The 15,624-nt window shown below is 44.2% G+C and overlaps 1 protein-coding gene across 2 annotated transcripts in view; it reads left to right on the top strand.

Annotated features, from left to right (window-relative positions):
• The window catches only part of TBC1D24 (TBC1 domain family member 24), a 32,258-nt gene extending 27,015 nt beyond the window's left edge, over nt 1-5,243 (top strand). For both annotated transcript variants that reach the window (XM_067306293.1, XM_067306292.1), the window contains one exon: nt 594-5,243. In XM_067306293.1, the coding sequence (XP_067162394.1) occupies nt 594-748 (155 nt within the window). In that variant the 3' untranslated portion in view covers nt 749-5,243. The remainder of the gene's footprint in view (nt 1-593) is intronic.
• The last annotated feature ends 10,381 nt before the right edge of the window (nt 5,244-15,624 follow it).

Genomic DNA, 15,624 nt, shown 5'->3' with positions numbered 1-15,624 from the left:
GGTGTTTTCTACAGCTATTCTTATGCAGTTGCCTTACAAGCAGCAGAGGAATCTTTCTTTCTGTTTTCCTAAAACATTTCTTTCTGTCTAAATTTATTTCACTTCACTGTATTCTCTGACTAAGCTCTGTGGACCTTGGCATAGATTCACAAATAATCAAAATGCTGTTAACTCTGTGATGTGTTTTATAATGATTTAGAAGAGCAAGCCAGTGCTGTTATTGATATGTCTTGTTCTTCTCCCAGCTTTGACTGGTTTGCTAAATTCCATGAGTTTTTCTTTACTGAAGTGAAAATATGTGGTTGGTAGCTGGATCCTTGGCACTGAAAATCAAATCTTAAAGTTGAGCATTTGAATTGGGCTTCTTGGTCTTATTGACTTGCAATAATTTATAAAATTATTTCCTGTTCTGATAGTTTCTTTTAAAAGCTGTGTATTCAAGCATATTCTCTTTAAACCTAAAAACAGTAAGCAAACATCATAAGACCTCCATTTTTTCCCATGGGAAAGCACTTAAGCCATTTTCTTGTATAGCAGTTTCACATCCTAAGAAATGCAAAGACAACCTAATACTTGTCTTTGTCTCTTTGCAGGAGGTGGTGATGGCCAGGCTCTCTACCTTGATGCAGATCTGAACCATGGAAGAACAAGTCACTGCAATACTTTCAATAATCAGCCATTGTGCTCTGAAAGTTTCCAGATCTCTGTCTTGGAGGTGTGGGGCTTCAGGGACAACATGAATGGTTGACATGACTATCATCAAACAACTAGTTTTTCAGGTGTCTTAGGATTCACAAGACAAATTCTAATGCAGGAGCCAAGTTAGAATATAATTTCCACTGGGCTCAGTATTGTTTAGTAATTACTAAGCAGCACACTTGAGTGCAGGGCTTAGTTGTTTACTCTTTTATTTAAGACAGGTCAAGGATGAAGTAGTGTATCTGATTAACTCCTTATCTCTTTACCTCTAGAGATCTGGATTCAGGTCTTGATATTAGATAAAAAATGGAACTGTAATGATTTCAAACCATCCTAAATGGATACAAATCCATATCATAGGACAGTTTTGCAGTTCAATGCAATGCAAGTCCTCAGAGGCACAGAGCTTGCTGAGGTGTACTGTAGAGCTGTGTGCCCCGGCACCAGTATCTGGCTTGAGCCGGTAATACCAAATTTCCACTCACAGGAACATTGAAGATCCCAGATTTGGCATAGGGCACTGGTTTATAAAATCATTGCCCTACTGTAAATGGACTTTGTACAAACAAATCATAAGTTATTATCAGTACCTTTTCATGAGTAAGCTATGAAAGCATTCAGTTCACAAAAGAAACCATGATTGCTAGTTACCCTTCTCCTTGCACCTGAATCCTTGGTACATTCCAATTGCATCTGTTTGAGGACTTTCCCGCTAAGAAGGTGGCATCTGAACTGGACAAGGATATCTTAGAGGGTTAATTTTGTTTACGTTCCTATTCCATATCAGTATAATGACTTCAAACTGGTTCATGTTTCGGGCAGCTGAAACCCAGTAGCTCAAACACTTCCCTTTCTTTGTCTTTCCTGGAAGATGAAATGAAACTTTAAATCTGAGAATAACAACTGTGCTGATATCAGTAAATCAACCATTGGGGGAATTAGCCACTGGGATACAGCAAATTATGCACTGTCCGCAAGTAAATGGAGGGAGGTGGAAGGGGAATCTTCTGAGTAATATTGTTCTGGGAGAGGACTAGTTTTCTCAGGAGAACTCTAGGTGACACCATTTCTCCACATTGTGAGTCTTCCCAGTGATGAGAGTCCTGAAAAAGGTAACATTCCTGCCTTCAGTATTCTTCTGGTAGAGCTTGGATGAGGCAAAGAGGCTGTTTTTCATTCCTGAGAATTTGTGCAGTTTTCTGCAAGCATGCTTTGTGGTCTGTGATAACTGGATGTGATTTCCCAGTGTCTGTATCTAAAACTTGTTGTGTCTGGCTGTGGAACTTCTCCCACATGAAGTACATGTACATAAACATCCAGTTGATGGTCCAGAGCATACCACTGAAAGCTCCCAAAACTTCAGTGAATGACTCACTAGTAAGATTTGCCACTATAGATGAAATGAGGGGAAAGAGGAAATGCTGTTTTTTTCAGCAGTTCAATTTAAACATTTGCACTAGAGTGGGGGAATGCTATTTCTACTTAAACGTGAAGTTTATAAAAGGGGAAATTTAAAAATTGTGGTGATAAAATCTCAGCTAGCCTGGACAGGGTCACGTTAATATTCAGTAGTCACAGGTGAGTTTAACTGATAACTTGTTCAGCTTGCCAGCAAAGAAAATGTGTCGTGGTAGAATGTTGCTTATGAACAAATTTGGAATTTCTTCTTAAGGTGCCATTCTGAAAAAAATTTCCAAACTAACTCCTTGAAATATTAGACTGTATATACAACTTTTTAAGATGTGTTTTGCACTGTTTATATTTGCAATTAGATTATTTCACATTGTCTGAAAGACAGCACTGGCCTCCCTTTTTTCCTGTTTGCCACTCAGTGAGTTCTGTCCAGCTGTTGAATCACTTACTGCTTGCTTTTGTCATAGGTTTACTGTAAGTTTTTAATTGAACTGGGAGGGTTGATGTAATTCAGTTATACTAGTGAGTATCAACAGGAAGCCACTTCAACAGTCATATCTTGTTTCTACAAACACACTGCCTGATGCTGCCTTCTAATACTTTTTTCAAAGCTAGCTGTGTCACTTTTGATATTTGCTAGTATCCCATGAGCTCCCTCAGACAAAATCACTCAAAATGTATCCCATTTAGTAGAGATCCCACTACATTTAAGAGATCCTTACATAAAGTTTTTTCCATATCCTCTCTCTTTGGAGCTCGTCTAAGTTGCCTTACAAAAAAGAAGAAAAGAAAAAAAAAAAAAGACAGCATTAACTTTCAGCTTGTTAAGTTGTCAGATTTCCTAGAGTTGTGTGTTGGCAGGGTTTGTGGGACTTTAGTATTACATTCAAATAAAATTAACTGCTTTTATCTGCAAAATCTTTCCTGCAGCTGGCAGAGATGTTGTGGTTTCTCTGTCCCCATCCCTGCAGTATGCAATTATGTCAGCAAAACTTGAATACTATACCATTTCTTAAGCCATATCTGAAAAATACTGTTCCTTTCTCTTCTCTGTTCCTAGTACACAGAAATTTGGGTGTTTGACCTCAGAAATCACTCATAGTTCGTCACAGATTCATCTTAGCGTATTAGTCTGAGAATTCAAGGAGATCAGTGAGATTTAGACATCTGAGTCTCTTGGGCCTCTTTGAAAAGTCAGTCTCAGGCCTTTGCCCAGATTCTGTTGTCAGATGAATGTAGCTTCTGATCACTCTGGCAGTGAAGATCCACAAAGAACCCCTTTTAACTAGCTTATCTGGATGGCCAACTGCAGTCTTTTTGCACAGGACTAAGGGTAAATCTTTTTTTGATTCTTGAAGGAACACATTACATTTGGTGGCAGCACTTGGTTGGTAGCATCTAACAGTTGGTCTCTATCTGGGCACTTGCAATTGCAGGAGAGGGCATATATACCTGGAGCAAACACTGCCCCACTGGAACAATTTGAGTTATGACCTATATGAGTTTTTAAATCACTGCAGGGCTAAACACTGTTTCGAAGAGGTAAATAGGGAAATAGGTGATCCTCCTTCTAGTGACAGTTCTATTCATATCATTCTTAAGAAGTATATGTTGTAGCAACGGTTTTAGTTTGCTGTAGCACTATCCTCCTGCAGATATCCTGGAAGACTGGTGTAGTTTGTATGTTCTAAGTCTGAATAGTCTAAATAACCAAGAAGCTGCAGTAACCTAGCAAGAGGAATTACACAAAGCTGTCATCCTCATATGTTCCTTCATTCAGTAAGAATGAATGTTCCTTTTCATGTGCAAATCTTCATGAATAATTCTTTTTTGAGAATTGAGACAGCTTAGAGGAACAACATTGTGACTTGATTTCCTTTCCAGTAGCAAAGAGGCATTTTCTGTCTGTGTCGTTAAAGGTGGTTGTTAAGCAGTTATATATCAAGGTTCATGTATCAAGCCAACAGTTTGCGTGTTACATGCAGAACTCTTGAAATGGAGACAACAGCTTTTTAAGACAGGTACAATGTGCATTTTATCAGAAAGTTAAAATTATCTGAAGTACCCCACCTGTGAAGTACTTCGATTGCATTATAACTTTGAACAATCACTGATGTGCCCTCCCTCTTCTTTGAAGTCCTGCTGGTAGTAATGACAGTGAGTCCCAGTATCATTTGAATAGCTGTTCAGTGTGAAGCCAAAGAGCTGAAGGCTGAGCATCACCCTCTGTATTTCTGGAAGACCATATTTGCTCTCCTGGGAAGCTGTTTTTGCTTTGTGATATTCTCTTTGACAGTCAGGGAAGGCAGAAAAGGCTAGAATCTCTTGGTATCAGAAATCTGAATTTATTTTGAATGGCAATTAAGTTATTTCCAGGCCACAGAAACTATTTCTAGCTATTAGCCAAAGTGGCCAGGTTTTATCACTACACCTAAAAGCTGTCATTCCTACAAATCATGCACTTTGAAACATTATCTTTTCTGATGTAATAAGTGAAACAGAGGGGGAAGGAAAAACTTCTATTTTCTCTGTGTTGAGAAAACAGAAGGCAAATTGGGGGTGAGGGAGGGGATACCATTCTTTAAAGAGTTAACTTAATGCCAATGGAAATCTGTGTTTAACCATGAGGAGGTGGCATTCACATATCTATCAACTGCTATTCTGTGTGTGTGTGTACTGAAATTGTGTACATTGTCCTTCAAAATCTGTCCTTGTTTTCGATGGGGAATGAGTTTCCCCTGCCTACTGGGCACATGTGGCCACATACAGTGGACATGGCAATGCTGATGCCACAGTAAGCAGGGACCAAGAACACCTATGGCACTGGAAGAGCTCAGCTGCTGCAACCAACACCTGGAATCAGTTTGACAGGCAGATCAGAGGCTCAGACACCCAGCTGTTAACATATGAGATGTCTTTTTACCAGCCTTGTCTTTGTGATGAGTTCTGTACTAAACTATTCATAGTTGATATGAATGTGCAGATTATTTGGAGTGATGTTTTTCTTCAGATGAGTGGTGGCGTGGTGCTGAATTGATTTTTCTACTGTACTGGGATTGCTACCCTACACTGATGCTATTTTTGTCACTATATAGTGTCTTGGATTGTATTAAAAGATCTTTGACTGTGAAGGCTACTGACTTCATCTTTCAGCAAAGCCGTAGAGTTTTTCCATCTGGCAGACCTCATAACAAATGGCGCACATAAATTGAGAAATAAACCTTCATGCATGTATTCTCTCTCATATGAACTTTTTTCTAGAATGAAGCCTAGAGCAGTGATTAAGCAGTTTTTGAACACTTTATCAGATCTCACAAGGTTTCTACTGAGATCATGTGCCAAACTGACTGCGAATAAGTTTAGATCAGTGAATTCAGAAATGAGGTTCTAAGCAGTCTTCCCATTGGTAGGGCTGGAGAATGTTTTTTGCCCTGGCCCAATCCATGTTTAAAATTGAGCTCTAGAGGTGCTTTCTGATCAACAGTTGTATTTCTTAGATGAAGCTTAATAGTGCCATTGCATCCTTTGCATTACATGTAAATGTCATCCCTGATTCCACTACAGTTCTGCAGTCACTTTGTTGCACAGTTGTCCCTAGAGGCAGTACCTTCCACAAGGTACTGCCAGCCCAAGCATCAGGGAATTATTGTTTAAAAACACTTTCCCCCTCCCCCCCCCCCTTGATGGCTTGGCTTTAACCTGGATTTCTTCCCTGGCCATGTCCCTGATAACAGCACAGATCCTTTTTGCTGTGGTTCAGAGGAGTGTTCCTATTAGCAGTAGTACTGGTTTAAACAAATTTTCCTGTAACTTATGCCTGGTCTTCAGCAGAAGACTTATAGAAAGTCTTCCTATAAGTTTCTATAAGTCTTTTTGGTACAGCTGGAAGATATCGAGATATTATGCAAGCAAAATGTCTTTGGAAACTCCCCACAGGCAATGATCAATGAAGTAGAAAAGGCTTAGTTTCGAGTTTCCAGTGAAATTCCACTAAAAGGCTCAGTTTTCCAGGGAGATTCCTGGCAGGCAAGAAAAATTTTTTGCACACCTCATACACAACATGGGGGCCTCCTGTGCTACTTTACATGTCATTTCTGAGAGCAAAGCTGTGGTCTAACATGATGCAATGTGGAAAAGAGGGTGTGCTGAGTTTGCAGAAGCAATTCACAGACTGATTTCATGGCAGCTGTTCTCACTGCAATGTCAGAGAAAGCTGGTTTGCTGTAAGGAAAGCCTGCAGCCACTAGAGGTTACCCTTCGACTGATCATCAAGTAAGAGGAACTGGTTGTCTCCCTCCATTATAAATACAACCATTTTTACAAGCCCAAAATCTTAAAATTTAGTAAGCAGAGATTATTAGAAATGGTACTTTTTTTTTCTCTCTCTTCCTAAAGAGATAGTAGGAGTAGAGGAAAGGGTATGAAAGTAGGCCTTCTCCAGATAAACTTGCTTTTGAAAAGTGACCCTAACATTAAATACTATAAGCCACAATTTAAAGCTCCTTTAGGAGAGAAACACTGTTAAAGCGAGTAACAAAGGTGCTCAGTAGCTGGAAAAGGTAGCTGAGAGACCGTAGGAAACTAAGCAGTGCTGGCCACTGGTTTTGAACTTTACAGGTACTTTTAACTACATGACTTAAGACCTGAAAGGAAAATTCTATGCTTGATTACATCAAGTAGTGGGAGCTCTTTGTCCAGTCCAGAGGGGCTTGGTGATGTGGGAAGTTATGGGTGATGTCTCACAGGAGTGAATGATAGTTCATAATGAAGTTGGAGGAGTCTTAACTCCTGGGAAAGAAAAGCTGTCCCTTGTCTTGCAGTGGTGCTGCAATTTTAGAAGAGACCATGACGCTTCCTTAGTTGTGCCCCTGCCCCGCCCCCAGATTTTCTCTGCACTGTTTGGTAAACATGACACTGGTACCTGCTTCACTGGGAGAAATTTTGCTATGAGCTGATGGGACAAGACTACTTCTGGTAGAGAGTAAACGTAAAGGCTTTCCTGTTTTTTAAAGCGCCACATTAGTGTTTTCAGCCCTGCCTTGAATCATTCTTCTTCCCAAGTACCACTTTCTGGATTTTACCTCCTCTGAATAAGCAGCTGGAAGGGTTGTAGCGTGACTGCTTTGTTAGTTGTTTCTTCCTAGTGTCTCAGGCTGGTTCTGACTCTTGGTTTTCAGATCACACAATGAGCCATTCAGTGGAACTGGATACACAAAGCAGTAATCCAGACTTTAGCTGAGCAATGTTTTAAAACATTCAGCTCCATCTTACTAACCTGGTGCTTGCTTCTGTTGTGCAAACGTAGATGAGGACTAGAACTGTCTACACTGTCCCTCAATTTAGATACATATCTCCCTGTTGCTGACGCAGGCTCAGTTCTTTTGTCAGTTCATTGCTTGCTTGGTGACTCGCCTTCCTTTTCAGTGGCTAAATTGTTTTCTAAAGTTAATGGCTGTACTCTCCATCTGCCACTGAATAGCAGGATTTCTAACTAGTCTTGTAGCCCTTCTCACAGTCACAAGGGGAAGGAACCAGCTTTGCAAACATGTAGGGCAGATAGCAAGCCCACTATGCCAATGATTGGCCAGCCTCGTCCTCCCAGCCTATGTGAAGTCTGATCCTCCATACCATAAACAACTGAGAGTCCAAATCTCTGACCTGCAACTGTTCCAGACCAACTAGCACCAGTGTTGGTATGACCAGCTTAGCAGAACAAGCTGGCTGGTACTGGTGCTCCCCTCCTTGCTGTGGCCAGGGCACTGTGTATTTCTGTTCCTCAGGTGCTTCTCCTCATGCTGTGAAATCCTGCTTCCTTAAAGGTCTCTGGGTTATTGTGAAGACTCACTTTTGCCCCCTCACATTGTGAAGCGCTTTGCTGTGCTGTATAAACTGCTTCAAGCAGTCATTCCCTTTCAGGAACTGATGAATACAGCCTTCTGTATCAGTATTACCTTCTGCAAGGGTCTAAATATGTCATGTTTTGGGGGCTCTGAATTCAAGCCCAACAAAGACCACAAATAGAATTAGTTTGTGTTCTGAGTATGAATCCTTTAGAGTATCAGCTTGTCCAGTTTTGTTCAAGGTAAATTCAGGACTGAAATCTCTAGAGTTTGTCACTTTAAGAGCTGTTTGCTGGACTGGGTAGAGGCATACATCCAGGGTAGTATTTGCCCCTTGACCTCTTGCATGCTGAAGCATATGTGCTGGACAGAGATGGAGTCCTCTGCAGAGAGAGGTGCCTCCTGCCTGGTTGAACAGCACAAGGTCAGGAGCTATGCGGTGGGGGGGGTCTCTCTGAGGCATGGTGTCTCACAGCTCAAGTTGTGGCATTTGGCTGATTTTGAGGCAGCTGAGGTGATAGGATATGTATTCATCAGTCCTTTCTCTTATCATAGCACCCACAAGAGCTCTTTCATATGCCAGCTATGTCTCCACAGGTGTTTCAGCAAGCAGCAGGCACCCTTCCTTCCCAGACAGTATCTAAAGATTCCCCTTGAGAACAAGGGAACAGGAGTCTAGGCTTCCTCACTGCCTCCACAGTCAAACCACTGCTGAAGCCTTTCTCACGGCCAGTTTCGCCCAAATTTGACAGGGGAGTGTCCACACAGTCTCGAAGATGTTGAGTTCCTCAAAGTGAACTCATGAACTATTTACTCTGGAGGGAGCAGCTTAGTTTCAAGGATTGCAAGACTGTTCAGTCATAACTCTCAGCATTTCTGAGGGTGCAGGTTTTCTTGAGACAGCTTCCTTCCCTAAAAGGCAATATCATAATTGTGTACAGATTTTTGAAATTGCAGAAGTGGAAACTACAGGGGGAATAACTGACTGGCAGAGGAAATTAGAATAACGTGTGCTTGACACTGCCTTAGGAGAGGGGGAGGTATGGGCACGTATAGAGGTTTCCAAAGAAAGGTCAAAGCAGTTCTTCCAGGAAGACTGCCTAGCTTTTGTTTAACCCTCTGACAGTTTTGGAGCTGCCTCTAGCTCAGGAGGCTACAACTTCTCTCTAAAATGCCAGCCTGCATTTGGGAGGGGAGATGTGCTGCTCCTTTGGCCAGTGGGAACGGGTGTTCATGTGAGCCCTTTCCCTGGCCACAAGCCAGAACAACTTCCAGCCAGTGCCTGCCCTGACTCCTGGGCTGTCCTAAGGAGCTGTATGGGAAGAAGGCAATCTGGGGCAACCCAAAAGAAAAGGGAAGTGCAGGATCTTAGCACCTAAGTCAGTGCAAACAAGTTCCAAGCAAGAGCCTTTGGCCTGAATTGTGTCTTATGACCTCTCTACGGTGATCCATCTCTTGCACAGCCAGAACCTACTTGCAGGGGCTGGATCTGTGTTTCTTTGTACACAAGACAAGGGTACACTCCCAGGGCCATCAATACTAGCCAGTTCCTGTCCTGCTTTTAGACTGGTTTTGAGGCAAGGATGTTTTTAAGGGCTTAATGTTTAATCAGCATCCTACAGCTAAAGGAACTTACAGAGGTTAAGCAAAACTGGAAGATTACTGCACAAGGTCCTGTCGCTTTCCAACATCTGTGTGCCTACAGCCTACAAACACAGGCCTGGCCAATTGTCTGAGCTTTTTAAAAGCATTTGGATGAGAAATCATAAAAGCTATTTGCTCAAGCTGGCAAAAGGCACGTAATGAAGAACAACCACCTTCAAGGCAAAGAATGAAATGGTGCTGTGAGCACAGGAAAGAGGGAGAATTAGAAAATTCTAAATTTCTGGGCAGTGTATCTGGAGTAGCACACTGCTCTTGGCAAAGCAGGAGCAGACTTGTTCAGCAGGAAGCCCTGAGAAGAGCAAAGTTTTCCTATTGCTTTAGAGCACGGCCTGGGTCTTGGTAGACACTGCCACAGCAAAGCCTCTTTCCCAGCATGATCACACAGACTGCTGTGAGGACAAGCAAATGGCACCTCTGTTCCTCCTGCAATTGCAGGTAGGCTTCTCTGACCTTTATCTACTATAATGTGGGACTGTACAGTTTCCTCTTCCAGGCCAAGCCCAGGGTTATAGTCTCTTAGGCGTCATCTGATATTGTCCAGGAGGTTCTGCTTTAAAACTGGAGCCAGCCAAAGGTCACATCAGTGTCCTCAGAGCAACAGCTCTGCCCCTGGCCTGAAACAACCTCCAGTGTTTTCTCTGAAGGGCCTTATTTTGAACTAATCTTCTTCACCACTGCTGATTTTCTCTCACAGTCTCCTGTTGAGCTACAATATATTAAGACACAAAACATTCAAATAACCAAATAAATATAGAGTACTTTTTATAAACTTCTCCATTGTGCTCTGCATCTGCCATCTCTGCATCTGCCATGCAGTATTCAGGAAGGACCTGAATTGGCTCAGTGGAGTTGTGAGTCCATGTGTGTCCCTACAAATCATGGTCACCAAGCTTGTACTGGGGAGAAAAGCAGAACACTGACCTGCTACTCTGCTCAGGCAGATTCCTCTCTGTGCACATCTCTGAGATCTCTGGCATTGCTCAGAGATCACTCCTTAACTCCCTACACCTCAGGGAATGGCTGGTGAGGGAAGCATGGGGGAAGCAGAAGGCACCAGATTGCAACACTGCAACCTTTGTCACTTCTGAGGTGTCACTGAGCCTGGTGTTGTGGCAAACCAAGCTCTCAGCATGTGCATCTCTCTGGTTGTTTTGTTCTGCCTGCCTTTTTCCTCCAAACCACTGTAGGAGCTGCCTACACATTTCAGGCTGGCCTCCTCTGCTAACAGACCAGAAAACTGAGATGGTTCCATCAGCATGGCAACGCTCTATATTTCCTCTTCCTTTTATAGGTCTCTCTCTTTCTTTACTTTCCCAACCCCTCTGCTCCAGAGAAAGATAAAAAATTTCTCTACCAATTTCTATCTTACACTAATTCCTTGCTGAAACGAATGCAAGATGGTTCTGTCCTTAAAGCCCACCAGAGCCAAAAATCTCTTGCCCCTAACTACAGATGTGTCCTGCCACCTTACAGGGGGAGTGATACACAACTGGGTTTAGACAGTAAATTCTTGATAAGCTTCCTTACCATCTGCAAAGCAGCTTGTCAGGGTGCCCCAACTCCCAGCAGCAGTGCTATCTCTCAAACAGGGCTCAGTGGGCACTGAAGACTGCCCTGAGCTCTGCTTCGTGCAGAGCATCAGTCTGCCTTCCTGCCTTCATTATCCACTCCAGCCAAGCCCTAGCAAAGACCTTCTCACCAGTGTCTCCCACCAAGCGTTGCTGAGTGGATAACAAAGAGCGCAGCTGCTTCTCTGCTGCAGGCTCTGCAAGGTAACAGGACCTCTCCAATGTGTTACAGATTTTCAGTAAACTTGAAAATTGGGAGGGCAGTTTGGCCACAAGGATGGCTAGAGCCCTAGGACAGAGAAATAGCTCTGTGTGTGTGTGTGTGTGTGTGTGTAGCATCTGTATCAACAAATATTACTAATATGTATGTAACTATATAGGCATTCTTAAATAATGAGTTCTTCCTGAACCCAAGCCACTCCATGTGATCATGACTGTGTCAGCTGATGGGAAAAAATCTCTTTATGGAAGAAACAGTGTACTCTTAATATAGGCCCAGGACTGTGCACATTTTCCCCCTGCTCCTCTGTGTTTAGTCAGCTCAGAGCCATCTGCATTCTGGGGATGTGGCAGGAGAACATATTTAGAGTCCCAGAGATGGAGATGGAGGAGGGATCAAACTCAAATTTGGCTTGAAATGTTTGAAACACGGCTCTCTGGAGATTTACCATGCTGATCAGGCTTGAATTTAATCACAGCCTCCTGGAAGTGCTGTTGGAAGTTGGAAGTGCTCCTCCAAGGTGCATGCCAGGGAATATCAGTCCACATTTCCCACCCAGGGTACAGGAGGGCTGCCATGAGGGTGAGCTGAACAGGGGAATGGGTTCCTGGCAATGCCATCTAAAATGTCAGTCCATCGACTGTTGCTTCCTGTCCCCAGACAAGCAGTGGTCCCCACTGGGGTGCATGCTCACCCTCAAAAGCTGAACTTCTCGCTGTGGCTGAGGAAGAAAACTCACACAGTTGCTGCGTTGCAGCTCGTGGGTGGTAACTAACGGCCTCCTTATCCATGACAACAATCACCACTGTCTGATGGTGCCTTTCTTCATGGGACGGAGAAACCTGCTGAAGGGCACCTGCAGGTCTCTAACCTGCCCTGAACATGACCGAGGGTAGAGCACATTGCCCAGACAATGGAAACTGCACACAGCAGCAAGGGGGCCTGGGCTTGTTCCTGGCGGTCTCTGGTTTCTCACCAGAGAAGTAGAAGTGATGGTGTTTCCTTCTCTCTCAAAAGAAGAGGCAGGGCTGATTTTATTCCCACTCTAAAACTCGTCAGTTTTATAAAACCTCCAATAAAACCCACAAAGTGTGGTTGGAAAGCACAATGTTTCATTATCTGGGTTGTCCTCTGGGCTTCCATGCGGTGGCTGCCGTGACCAGCCACAGTATTACTTTAGGCTTTCTGAAACCAGGCCAGTATATTTCAAAAGCTGACAGTATCACTGCATAAAACCACTTCTTTTTATCCATTCCACATACATTGCCATTTAATTCCTGCCATGTACTTACAGACCATGGTAAAAAGAGGAACTGATTGTTTTCATGCATGCCCCCAAAATTTCCACCGAGTCCCCTCTAACTCTTCTATTTCTCTAGCTAAATATCCCTATGTGATCCTTTGTCATTAGTGAATGCTCTTGCCATTTTCATCCACATCCGCTGAAGTTGGCTGTCGCAGCTAGGTCTCTTTCAAAACCAGATGGTTAATGTAGTAAAGCCTTTCTTCCCTGAGCAAAGAGCCCGAATTCCAAATTTCCATATAGCCCTGCAGTGGGTTATGCCTAACGAGCCAGAAATACTGAAGTCCAGCTCCTGATAGATGGCCAGTTTGAAATGTACTGGGCTGTAACAAAGGACTGGGCTTTAGAAATACTGGGGTCAGCCCTGGCCCAGATGGATTGCTTCTGTGGCATTAGTGAGGTGAGCACATCCCCTTTGCTGTGGGACCCCTTGAATAGACACATCATGATTTCTCCTACCAAACATTGTCTTTTGGGGTATTTCATCAGCAAACCCTTGAGGCCAGCACTATCTCCTCCTGTTGACAGTGGCTGGCACAGCTGGCCCCTGACCTTGTCTGAGGTTTGAGGCACACCTGTAACACAAATACATAATGAAAGTAAGAATAAAATGTTACTGCAGGGGTAACCAACTCACTCCCTTATCTGCAGAGTACTCTTCTCACTGAACCCTTCTACATTTTTCCAGGTTTCTTTGCAGTCTTTTCTCTAACTGCTAAGCAGCAGAGCAAGCTGATGAACATCTTTGAAGGGATGTGGTGGGAGCCAAGCTTCCTCCAGAGAATATATCTGATGCCTGGTTGTTTATGGCCAGTGGGGCTGAGGATGAGTATGGGAGGAGAAAACCCTAGCACAGGAAGAGGTAGGGGGGTTTGGAACCACAAACATTTGAAAAATGTCATCCTCCAATGTCTGTGTCCTCCAACTGCAAATTGTTCAGCTCTCCCGGTTAGCATTTTCACCAGGTTGCCCGGCTTCCTCTGATGTCTGCTCTTCATGATTCAAACCTCACTTAGACCGAAAGTGGTTCACAACAAGGGCAATGTGAGCTTCAGCCTGGCTAACCAGCTGCCATGTGGGGAGGACTGGGGACTCATCTCCAGCACTGAATGGTGAGAGTGTGCCCTGGACCCAAAGCTGGCCAAGGCCTGCCTTCTGCACCCAAATCCCAGGGCGCCTTGAGGTAGCAGTAGCCAACTTGCCTGGAGTCCCCACCTCCAACCTGCCTCTGGCCAGGGACCACAGTCCCGATATGGACCTGTCCCTTCTTTCTTTTTCCAACCAACTTCAACAGACAGAGATAGTGTTTGCTAATTCCTCTTCACACGTGTGTAGAGAGCTGGCCTGGCCTCCCCAGCCGCGGAGGTCTGCACAGTGGCATCCCGCCAGCGCCTGCACAGCGGAACAGAGCGAGGCCTTTGCCAGGGAGGACTGGGCTGGTAAACCTCTGCATCAGGTTGGACAGGCTGGAACTGACAGGGAAAGCCTTTTTCATTTTTCTGCTTTTAAGTCAGTTTTTAAAATGTATTTTCAGGGCCTGGGTGCAACCGTGGCTGAAAACGCTCGTGCTTTCTCTCTGGAATAAGGAAGGCGTTATGATGAGCTGGACCTTGTGAAATCATAAACAGGAGACTCTGAAAGATGAGTCCACACCATGTCGGGAAGTGAATTTTGCACAATAAGAAGTCTTTTCCTGATCATTTCTTTCCACAGCACAAGAGGAACAGAAACTCTTCACTCCTGCTGGCGAGGCCAGGCATTTCCTGCATCTCCCCACGTTGTTTTCTTTCGCATTTCTATTTGTGCCAGTGTGTTAGGAAAACACACCTTAAAACACCCGTTTGCCTCCACTGCCAGCAACCCAATACAGTCACTGAGGTACTGCATGGCTGCCTGTCCCTGTGCAAGTGGCATGCCAAAAATACTTCAGTAAGAAAAACTGTCAGCAAGCAGCTGCTCTCAGATCGAAGCTGCGGATGCTAATGCTGGGAGTCAGCCTGTCCGTGGGTGCAGGGCTTCTACCGTGCAGGGAAAACAGCTCAGGCAAAGGCCAAGGCTGTTTGGGGAGGGCAGCCAGGCGGCTCAGATAAGCAGATGTGTGCTTCCTCCCTTTGATTAACTAACTGTCCTCTCAGTATCAGTACAATGTTTTGCATCTGGTATTGTAGGTGAAGAACTGCCTGCAAATGAGATCTGAGACCCAGGAAATAGAACTCTGACTCTTAAAATGGAAGAGACAGTTGTTCTTTCAACTTTCAAAATCCCCCTCTTGTGCATTTCAGCATGATTCTGTGTCCCCTCACCAGACCCTACAAGTGTTGTCAAAAAAGCCATAAGGCCTGGAATTAGCTGGAGTGAACCCTCCCTCACACAGCTCATCAGCACTGCCGGTCCTCAGCGCCTTCCCTCCAGGGATGCGGCTGTGAGAACCAGCCTGAGCTGAGCAAATAGCTGAGGCTCCTGTTCACCAGCAAACTGGAAAAATGCAAATAATGGGGTGAAAGGGAAAACACATTCGTCTTGGTTTCAGTTTTTCTTCGCTAAACAAGGTGACAACTAGATGTTGTTTCATTTGGCTAACCCAAAGCATTTTGTTTTAGGTGCTCCTAGGAAATGAGGATGCAGCTGGGAGAGCTGCTGGAGAAGCTGGTGGCCAGGTCTTTCATATAACAGCTCAGCAATTAGGGCATTCCTGAGGAAGCAGGCAGCCTGGGCGTGCTGCCAGCTGTTGCTGGAGGGGAATCGGGCCCTCCCGTGAGACATGCAAGACAGTCATGCCCCCTTGCTAGTTCAATGGAGGTTTACGTGTTTCAGACAGCATGGAGCAGGAGCATGGGGCCCCAAAAGCCTCTAGCCCAACACACTGTGCGCTCACAGCTGGTAAATGCACGTTCACAGCCATCTTCTGTCTGATCC

The sequence above is a fragment of the Apteryx mantelli genome, chromosome 16 (genome assembly GCF_036417845.1).
Source record: "Apteryx mantelli isolate bAptMan1 chromosome 16, bAptMan1.hap1, whole genome shotgun sequence".
Lineage (NCBI taxonomy): Eukaryota > Metazoa > Chordata > Aves > Apterygiformes > Apterygidae > Apteryx > Apteryx mantelli.
This window is presented reverse-complemented; position numbering and strand designations above follow the sequence as displayed.